An 11588-nucleotide genomic window follows, 5' to 3' on the forward strand; every position below is an offset into this window, starting at 1 on the left:
TTGTAGACAGTGCACATTCCGAGGGTACTGAACTGCTAGGATATTGGCATCAGCTCCCTTAAAGGGTGGGGGCGTCACCGCCATGGTGGTGGCATCATCCCCGCTGCTTTGGCGGTCCCGTGGTGGGACCGCCAAAGCCATAATCATGCGCTTTGTTGATGTAACATATTTTTATTTAATTTAAGTATGTGTATTTAATGTTTTGGTTTTACTAAAATTAATTATTTTTGTTAAGTTTTTTTTTGTATACCTATTAATGAATATTTGAATATTTTGATGATAATATCAATATTTTGTATTCAATATTTTTGTTTTCGCTATAGTTAAAAATCGATATTTTTAACAATGATATGTGTACTCAATGTTTGGGGTTTTACAAGTTAAGTATAGGAGTCAATATTTTTGTTAGCAATATTTAATTTCTGATATTTTTATACTTTGATATTGCATGCGTCAATATTATGTCAGTGATCCATAGTCGATGTGGCCCTTGTGTCACCCATATAATGCTTTCCTTCTTAATCCATGCTGCTGGAGTAGGATCATTGTGGCATTGGTATCCAAATCTTGTTTGCTTTCTTAATCCATGTAGTTAATGTGGATCTTGTGTCACATTGTGTAGGAAGGTAGCCTCTTTCTGGCCTTGTTACCCCCACTTTGGGCCTGTTTGTGAGCATATGTCAGGGTGTTCTTACTGTCTCACTGGGATCCTGCTAGCCAGGGCCCAGTGCTCACAGTGAAAACTCTATGTTGTCAGTGTGTTTGATATTTGTCACTGGGATCCTGCTAGCCAGGACCCCAGTGCTCATAGGTTTGTGGCCTGTGTGTGTTCCCTGTGTGGTGCCTAACTGTATCACTGAGGCTCTGCTAACCAGAACCTCAGTGTTTATGCTCTCTCTTCTTTTAAAATTGTCACTGAAGGCTAGTGACTCATATTACCAATTCTAATTGGCACACTGGAACACCCTTATAATTCTCTTGTATATGGTACCTAGGGTATTGGGGTTCCAGCAGATCCCTATGGGCTGCAGCATTTCTTTTGCCACCCATAGGGAGCTCAGACAATTGTTACACAGGACTGCCACTGCAGCCTGAGTGAAATAACGTCCACGTTATTTCACAGCCATTTTCACTGCACATAAGTAACGTATAAGTCACCTATATGTCTAAACCTCACTTGGTGAAGGTTAGGTGCCAAGTTACTTAGTGTGTGGGCACCCTGGCCCTAGCCAAGGTGCCCCCACATTGTTCAGGGCAAATTCCCCCGACTTTGTGATTGCGGGGACACCATTACACACGTGCACTACATATAGGTCACTATCTATATGTAGCATCACAATGGTAACTCCAAACATGGCCATGTAACATATCTAGGATCATGGACTTGTCACCCCAATACCATTCTGGTATTGGGGGGGACAATTCCATGATCCCCCAGGTTCTCTAGCACAGAACCCGGGTACTGCCAAACTGCCTTTCTGCTGCCAACCCCTCAGACAGGTTTCTGCCCTCCTGGGGTCTGGGCAGCCCAGTACCAGGAAGGCAAAACAAAGGATTTTCTTGAGAGAGGATGTTACACCCTCTCCCTTTGGAAATAGGTGTGAAGGGCTGGGGAGGAGTAGCCTCCCCCAGCCTCTGGAAATGCTTTGATAGGCACAGATGGTGCCCATCTCTGCATAAGCCAGTCTACACCGGTTCATGGATCCTTCAGCCCTGTCTGGCGCGAAACTGGACAAAGTAAAGGGGAGTGACCACTCCCCTGAACTGCACCTCCCAGGGGAGGTGCCCAGAGCTCCTCCAGAGTGTCCCAGACCTCTGCCATCTTGGATTTAGAGGTGTTGGGGCACAATGGACGGCTGAATGGCCAGTGCCAGCAGGTGACGTCAGAGACCCCTCCTGATAGGTGCTTACCTCTTTCAGTTGCCAAACCTCCTTTTCTGGATATTTACGGTCTCTCCTCTGGGCTATTCCTCAGATAACGAATGCAAGAGCTCACCAGAGTTCCTCTGCACTTCCGTCTTCGACTTCTGCCAAGTATCGACCGCTGACTGCTCCAGGACGCCTGCAAAACCGCAACAAAGTAGCAAGAAGACTACCAGCAACATTGTAGCGCCTCATCCTGCCAGCCTTCTCGACTGTTTCCTGGTGGTGCGTGCTCTGAGGGCTGTCTGCCTTTACCCTACTCTGGAAGCCAAGAAGAAATCTCCTGTGGGTCGACGGAATCTTCCCCCCTGCTAATGCAGGCACCAAACTTCTGCATCACTGGTCCTCTGGGTCCCCTCTCATCCTGACGAGTGTGGTCCCTGGAACACAGACGCTGGGTCCAAGTGTCTCCCACAGTCCAGTGGCCCTTCTGTCCAAATTTGGTGAAGGTAAGTCCTTGCCTCCCCACGCCAGACAGCAAACCTGTGTACTGTATGATTTGCAGCTGCTCCCGCTTCTGTGCACTTTTCCAGGACTTACTTTGTGCACAGCCTAACCTGGGTCTCCAGCACTCCGTCCTGCATTGCCCAACTCGCTGAGTTGAAATCCAACATCATGGGACCCTCCTTTGTGACTCTGAGTCGACTGCTGTCCTCGGATCTTCTAAGTGCCTGCTCAGGTACTTCTGCGGGTGCTGCCTGCTTCTGCGGGTTCTCTCTGAGTTGCTGAGCGCCCCCTCTGTTTCCTCCTACAAGGGGCGACATCCTGGTCCTTCCTGGTCCCCAGCAGCATCCAAAATCCTCAACCGTGACTCTTGCAGCTAGCAAGGCTTGTTTGCAGTATTTCTGCCTGGAAACACTTCTGCAACATCCAGCACGCTGTGGGACATCTTCCATCCAAAGGAGAAGTTCCTAGCCCTTTTTGTTGTTGCAGAATCTTCAGCTTCTTCCACCCAGAGGCAGCCCTTTTGCACCTTCATCCGGGGTTTTGTGGGCTCCTGCCCCCCCTGGACACTTTCGTGACTCTTGGACTTGGTCCCATTTGTTTACAGGTCCTCAGGTCCAGGAATCAGTCTTCAGTGTTTTGCTGGTGCTTGTGGTTCTTGCAGAATCCCCTTTCACAACTATTCTGTCTTTCTGGGGTAGTACGGTAACTTTACTCCTACTTGTCAGGGTCTTGGGGTGGGGTATCTTGGACACCCTTACTGTTTTCTTACAGTCCCAGCGACCCTCTACAACCTCCCATAGGTCTGGGGTCCATTCGTGATTCGCATTTCACTTTTGGAGTATATGGTTTGTGTTGCCCCTAGACCTATGTCTACCTATTGCATCCTATTGTGATTCTATATTGTTTGCACTACTTTTTTTTTTTACTGTTACTTACCTGTTTTTGTATTGTGTACATATAGTTTGTGTATATTACTTACCTCCTAAGTGAGGGTATCCTCTGAGATACTTTTGGCATATTGTCACTAAAATAAAGTACCTTTATTTTTATTAACTGAGTATTGTGTTTTCTTATGATATTGTGCTATATGATATACGTGGTATAGTAGGAGCTTTGCATGTCTCCTAGTTCAGCCTATGCTGCTTTGCCATAGCTACCTTCTATCAGCCTAAGCTGCAAGAAACACCTCTATTCTACTAATAAGGGATAACTGGACCTGACACAAGGTGTAAGTACCACAAGGTACCTACTATAAGCCAGGCCAGCCTCCTACACCTATATTATGCTTTTTTTGTTACTCCATGCTGTTGGTGTGTCCTTATCGGCCCATATCTTGTTTTCTTTACTAATCCATGCTGTTATTGTGGGGCCCTTGTGTCACCCATATCTTGCTTTCTTTGTTATTTCATGCTGCAAATATGGCCCTTGTATTAGCACTGTCTTACATTGGTACACTGGAGGGGCTTGGACGGCAGAGGCACCATTTCTGTCTTAGTGTCTTCAAATGGTTTAAGTTGAATGCCAGCTTGACATTTTCTCAGTTTTATATAGAACATGTAACTTCCAAAGTTAGAATGAATTATTAAGCATTACATTTTTAACTCATTCAGTGCTCATTTTATATGCATTTTTTTATTCCAGCAGGTGAATTAATTGCAGAAAGAATAGAAAAAAGAATTTTATTCATGTTTTTTCTGAAAAGTGTCAAGTTTGACTAGCAGTGAAAGCATTGACGTGTATCCCATTGTGACAGACCTGGTTACAGCGAAGATTTCACAGAGACCAGAGAATCAGATCCTATATTGCAGGAAGTGATGAAGCAAATTAAATGAAACCCATCTTTGAGAAGTTAATTTCCACCGAAGATGGTCTACAAATGGTTATTAATATGAGAAAAGGTCAAATGCAGATAATCGCAGTTTTTACCACTCGCCAAAGAAGTGCTATGTGTCATGATAAAATGACAAAACATTACTACTACATGGAACTCTGAGCCACTTGATGAAGTAAACGGAAAATGGTCTAGTCCTATGCAATAAAAGTATCAGTGCTTCCTGTAAAGGCAAATTCAAGGAAATTACATCAAATCTACATAGAGGGTGCTGTGCTGGGAGAGGCTGTATCTTGCACCGAATTGGAAAATGAATTAATTATAGGGAGAAGGAGACTTGAACTTTAAATTCACACAGTGAATGTAATGGAACATTTATTATAAAGAAAAAATTGAGGACATACCTGAGAACCCAGAAAGGTGAGACACCATATATGTGTTTGGAGCGTGAGATGGCTATTGAGAAAATGGGATGTTTATCATTAAATCAGGAAAATAACATTGATGAGAAACTGTATCCGTGTGCAGAGTGTGACAAGGTTTTCCACACAAAGGGTGAGGTGATAACACATCTGCAAAATCATACTGGTGAGAAATCATATAGATGTTCTGAATGTAACAAGGCTTATACTACAAGATCATCATTGACACTACATCAGAGAAATCACACTTGTGAGAAACCCAATAAGTGTACTGAATGTGACAAAACGTACACTACAAGCAGACAGTTAATAGTACATCAGCGAAATCATACTGGGGAGAAACCATATAAATGTTCTGAGTGTAACAAGGCTTTCGCTACGAAACGATCTTTGACACTACATCAGAAGAATCATACTGGTGAGAAACCCTACAAGTGTTCTGAATGTAACAAGGCCTTCACTAAAAAAATATTAATTGTACATCAGAGAAATCATACTGGTGAGAAACCATATACATGTTCTGACTGTAACAAGGGTTACACTACAAAAAGATCATTGGCAATACATGAGCAAAACCACACTGGTGGGAGACCCTATAAATGCACTGAGTCTGACAAGGCTTTTACTGTAAAGGAACGGCTGGCTGTACACCCGCAAAGCCATTCTGGTGAGAAACCATATGATTGTTTTGAGTGTAGGAAAACATTCATTACAAAAAGATTGCTTGTCCTACGTCAGAAGTACAAAACTAGTGGGAAACCACATAAATGTAGTGAATGCGACAAAGTTTGTAAGCAAAAAAGCTATTTATCACGACATCAGAGAAGTCACACTGGTGAAAAACCTTATAAATGTACTGAATGTGACAAGGCTTTCACTACAAATGGGGGGTTGATAATTCATTTGCGACACCATACAGGTGAGAAGCCGTATAAATGTTCTGAATGTGACAAGGCTTTCACTATGAAGAGATTACTGAGACTACATGAGCAGAAACATACTGGGTTGAAACCATATAAATGTACTCGGTGTGAAAAGGATTTCAGTACAAAGTGGCTGTTGATACTACATCAGCCAAACCATAGTGGTGAGAAACCATACAAATGCTCCCAGTTTGATAACGCGTGCAAGGAAAAGGGCTTGTTATCATTACATAAGAGAATTCACTCAAAGGAGAAACCGTATAAATGTACTGAATGTGACAAGGCTTTCACTACAACGCAGGATCTGACAATCCATGAGCGGAACACTACTGGGGAAAAGCCATATGAGTGCTCTGAATGTGACAAGACTTTTAAACAAAAAGGTAATTTATCGGTACATCAGAGAAGTCACACTGGAGTGAAGCCGTATAAATGTTCCGAATGTGACAAGGCTTTCTCTAGAAAGGGGCAGCTGATTCTACACCAGGGATCTCACACTGGTGAGAAACCTTACAAATGTTCAGAATGTTGCAAGGCTTTTATGGAAAAGGGAAGTTTGTTGTCACATCAGAGGAATCACACTGGTGAGACTCCATATAAATGTTCTGAGTGTAACAAAGCTTTCACTACAAATACATCGCTGAAACTACACGAGAAAACCCATACTGGAGAGAAGCCATATGAATGCACTCAATGTGAAAAGGCTTTCATTACAAAAGATGCGCTAACATTACATCAGCGAACCCATACTGGTGAGAAACCATACAAATGTTCAGAGTGTGACAAGGCTTACACTACAAAAAGATTGTTGACAATACATCAGAGAAACCACACTGGTGAGAAACCCTATAAATGTAGTGAATGTGACAAGGCTTACACTACAAAGGGACAACTAACAGTGCATGAGCAAAACCACACTGGTGAGAAACCATATAAATTCACCAAGTGTGACAAGGCTTTTACTCTAACGGGACGGCTGGCTGTACATCAGCAAAGCCATTCTGGTGAGAAACCATATGATTGTTTTGAGAGTGGGAAAACATTCACTACAAAAAGATTGCTTGTCCTACATCAGAAGTCCAAAACTAGTGAGAAACCACATAAATGTAGTGAATGCGACAAGATTTTTAAGCAAAAAAGATATTTATCACGACATCAGAGAAGTCACACTGGTGAAAAACCTTATAAATGTACTGAATGTGACAAGACTTTCACTACAAATGGGGAGTTGATAATTCATTTACGACACCATACAGGTGAGAAGCCGTATAAATGTTCTGAATGTGACAAGGCTGTCACTACAAAGAGGAAGCTGAAATTGCACCAGGGAACTCACACTGATGAGAAACCATATATATGTTCTGAATGTGGCAGGACTTTCAAACAAGTTGAAAGTTTATCATTACATCAGAGAATTCACACCTGTGAGAAACTATATAAATGTTCTGAATGTGGCAAGGCTTTCACTATGAAGAGATTACTGAGACTACATGAGCAGAAACATACTGGGTTGAAACCATATAAATGTAATCGGTGTGAAAAGGATTTCAGTACAAAGTTGCTGCTGATACGCCATCAGCCAAACCATAGTGGTGAGAAACCATACAAATGCTCCCAGTGTGATAAGGCGTTCAAAGAAAAGGGCTTGTTATCATTACATAAGAGAGTTCACTCAAAGGAGAAACCGTATAAATGTACTGAATGTTGTACGGCTCTCCCTACAAAGCGTAATCTGACAATCCATGAGCGGAACACTACTGGGGAAAAGCCATATGAGTGCTCCGAATGTGACAAGACTTTTAAACAAAAAGGTAATTTATCGGTACATCAGAGAAGTCACACTGGAGTGAAGCCGTATAAATGTTCAGAATGTGACAAGGCTTTCTCTAGAAAGGGGCAGCTGATTCTACATCAGGGATCTCACACTGGTGAGAAACCTTACAAATGTTCAGAATGTTGCAAGGCTTTTATGGAAAAGGGACGTTTGTTGTCACATCAGAGGAATCACACTGGTGAGACTCCATATAAATGTTCTGAATGTAACAAAGCTTTCACTACAAATACATCGCTGAAACTACACGAGAAAACCCATACTGGAGAGAAGCCACATGAATGCACTCAATGTGAAAAGGCTTTCATTACAAAAGATGCGCTAACATTACATCAGCGAACCCATACTGGTGAGAAACCATACAAATGTTCAGAGTGTGACAAGGCTTTCAGGCAAAAGGGCCACTTATCCCTACATCAGAGAAATCACACAGGAGTGAAACCATACAGCTGCTCTGAATGTGAAAAGGCTTTCAAGCGAAAGGACCAATTATTGCAACATCAGAGAATTCACACTGGAAGTAAACTTTATGAAAATAGTCAATATGACAATGCTTTCAGTACAATAAGCTAAATGTACATCAGCTACACTATACTGGGGAAGCCAGTCACTCACAACAATTGGGCAGCTGATTCTACAAGATCCTACCCAGACTGCTGAAAAACTGTATAAATGTTCTCAATGTGACAAGACTTTCAAGCAAAAGGACCAATTACAACCCCAGAGGAGTCACGCTGGTAAGAAGCCATGCAGATTTTCATAGAGTGAAAAGGCATTCATTGGAAAGGGCCAGCTGATAGTACATCAAAGAATTTACACTGTTCAGGAACCATATAGATGTTCCGAGTGTGCAAGGCTTTCCCTGCAAAAAGATCAGCGATTATTCACAATGCATTAACCATCCACAAGCTTTCCTATCACTCATGGACTTTATGCTTGTCTTTGAAAAGGTACTGCACTCCACTGCCTCTTGGCTACGTTTGCGCTGTAGAAACACCATATACATGCATACATGTGCACATAATCATATTACCTCAGCTAAGCCATACTGTTGATAAAAAGTATAATCACACTGCTTTGTGATGAGGCCTTTTCACATAAGTCTGATTTTTGTGATCTTGCAAGATATATTCCATCCCATGAGCACAAAGACCATCAAGAATTAGGATTTGCAAACTCATGCTAGGGACTACCACTGAATAAGGGTTGTTAAGTGTTGTGTTTACCTCATCGCACAGTTTTATCCATCTGGCACAGTCTTGTGCTGTGTCCCCCCCAGCTGGGTTATATGTTGATACCAAAAGTATTATCAGTAACATATAGGTTGACCTAAATATCACAAACTCAAAATCACCCCACTGGGTATAGATTTTACATTTTTAACGCCAATGGGGCTATAGTTTTGTAAATGGTGTTTAGAGTTATTCTAGTACTGTACAATCCAGCTGACGTGTGTTTAAATGAGGGCTGGTTGAGTTGAGCATCATGGGTGTGTAACAACCCCTAGAACGTGGATCCTGTCCACTCCAGGAGAAATACATCAGGAAAAGCCAGCAGTTTAATTACAAAAACAGTTTGTATAGAAATGTATGTTAAGTGACAAAGATAGGGTCTTGGTGTACATTTGCTACATGTGCAGCATTAGGTCTGGATGTTTCTCCTGTATGATGAAAAAAGGACAAGTGCTACTTCCATCATTAAACCTGCACAAGGCTTTTCAAGTTTAAAAGGACGAACAACAAACTCAAGAATATATAAATAAATAGGAAGCAAAGAAATCACAAACCAGCAATGATAGCAACTGAAGAACTAGACATGCCAGTATAAAATCTATTGAGTCAAACAACAAGTGCTTGAAGCTGCCATCAGGATGCTCAGATGTTGACTGATACATGGATTTGAAAAGTAGAACGTAAGCCTAAGAGTGGGTTAATTACAAGTGCCCAGGATATTGGACAGTGTAACAGTAGGATCACAAAATAGTTAAAAAACAAAAACAAATCCATGTCTACATCTCACAATTTGTTATTTCCATAGTGTGAGATTTTGATGATGGAGAAATAAAACCTAAAACAAGGACATTACTAGACTGATTCCTTCTCTTCATAGCTTCGTAAAGTACATTATTCCAGTACCTTTTATACACTGGGGCCACGAGAAAACCAAATTACAGAAGATGATGGTTCTGTAATTTCATGGGTTTGTCCGGTACAAATGCTTAGCACAAAGATTTTATTACAAGACAGGAGGCTCATATTATGCTATCTTTTCAAGCTTTATTTCAAACAGCAGCCAAGAACTACAAATCCCAGAATCCCTGGGGAAAAAAAAGAAACTACAAAACTGTGTCATAATGGGCTAACCAATCACACAACGAGCCCTATAATAACTATCTTCACTGAGAGCATCAAGCCCTCTTTTCTTGCTGCTCGCAGTCAAGATAAGTACTCTGCTCGCATATAAATGTTTTTATTGCATTCTAGTGTGTTTTTACATGTTTTTTACAACTTCTATTGCCGTATCAGTACATATTTATATTTATTCCTTGTTCGTGTTGTTTCAGGTGTTATATCGCTTTTAAACGCGCTCGCGCGCTTCATTTGCGCTGTTTTGCGCTTGCAGGCCGGCTGTCAGAACGTTCTGTTAACGTTCTAACAGCCGCGCCTCACTCAGCGGCATTCCTGGCATTCTCCACACGCTTCACAGCGTGTGCTTCGCTCTCCCTTCACGCTCGACTGATTTTTATGAGCGTTTACATTTAATCCCTTTCTGCTTCATTAAAACGGCTCGGCAGCGTGTTCAGCTTCACACGCTTGACTGATTTCTTTAAGAAGAACGCGTTTAAGCAGGGATTCCACAGCCTTTTTTACACGCTTAGCTATTTCAAACGTGTTTCATTCAGGTACTCTCTCCCTTTATATTAATAGCATTTAACCCCTTAGGAATTAATTTTCTTCGTTTAACAGGATTTTTTATCTGGTTTTTTTTCATCTCTTTATTGATTTTTAACCATTTTTCTCTGCTAGTATTCCCCTTTTTTCCCCCATTATGTCGGAGGACGACCAATCCCAATCTATAAAAGATAATCTGAAATCCTTTATCAAGGATTCAGTCCAACACACTGTTACAAAAAATTTGGAAGCCTCTATCTCAAAAATAATTCACGCACCCAAGGTGAACCCTCTTTTGGGAGGTAAGAAACGTGTCTCTCATTCCCATGAGAGTTCAAAAGGCGTTTCTAAAAAATTTGGGCCTCCAACCCGGGAGGCAAAATCCTCGGGTCTTCCCTCCTCACCCCTTAATATTCTTCACTTACGGGACACGGATAGTGATGGGGATGATGTCTCTCAAGACACACTAAACGATGATTATTTTGATGGGCCTCCGGAGAAAAGGTGAAAAATTTCTCCTTATGAATACTCCCCCCACTTAGTGCCTGAAGACCTGGTGGACCCTATTGGTGACCCCATGTTTGACCCTACCTCTATTCATCACCCCAATTCCTCAGAATGGTTCCCCTCCGACCACGTGTCAGACTATGTTTCTTTCTACCTCTGCCATCCCCTGGATAAAACCTCCAGAAATAAATTAAAATCGGAATGTCCCCGCCCCTCCCTACCCTGCAAGGTCACTGATCCCCTCGCCATTGATCCCAATATGCTTCTCTTCTTCACTAAATTCGGGAAAGACCCCAAGAAAGGAGTGGACCGGGCCTGGTCTAATTGTCAGGACAGGCTCCTGGTCTTGGTGGGTCCCCTCGCCAGGATTTTTGACCTTGCTGAAGAAGCCAAGATTGAGGGCTCTCAAGTGGATCCGGAGACCCTTTCCAACTGGGCTCAAAGAGCGATTTGTATGTTGGGGAATGCCAATTCTTACATTTCTCAGGAACACCGCAAAAGCCTCCACCTCAGGATTGATCCAAAACTCAGCTCTCTGGCTTCCAAGGAGGAAGGCCTTAACGCTGATGGTCTTCTCTTTGGGGACTCTTTCATAAAAGAGATGAGCAAGTAGTCTCTACTTTTAATTCCCTGGATAAAGCCCATTCTTCAATGAAAATAATATTTTCCAATCGGGTTTTTGGAAGGGTCGGCAAAGGAAGGAGCCGTTTTGCCGGCTGCTTCTCAACAAGAGGTCAATCCCTCAACAGAGGCTCCTACTCTTAGAACAACCAGCTTGAAGTATACCAGGGATACAAACCCCAATTCTATCCC

General features: G+C 42.3%; 1 protein-coding gene across 1 annotated transcript; it reads left to right on the forward strand.

Annotated features, from left to right (window-relative positions):
- Positions 1-4207: 4207 nt before the first annotated feature.
- On the forward strand, positions 4208-9461 carry LOC138248975 (zinc finger protein 208-like). Its single transcript, XM_069203027.1, has one exon. The coding sequence runs from the start codon at positions 4636-4638 to the stop codon at positions 7948-7950; it is 3315 nt and encodes a 1104-aa protein (XP_069059128.1). The 5' UTR covers positions 4208-4635; the 3' UTR covers positions 7951-9461.
- The last annotated feature ends 2127 nt before the right edge of the window (positions 9462-11588 follow it).

Source organism: Pleurodeles waltl, chromosome 8 (genome assembly GCF_031143425.1).
Source record: "Pleurodeles waltl isolate 20211129_DDA chromosome 8, aPleWal1.hap1.20221129, whole genome shotgun sequence".
Lineage (NCBI taxonomy): Eukaryota > Metazoa > Chordata > Amphibia > Caudata > Salamandridae > Pleurodeles > Pleurodeles waltl.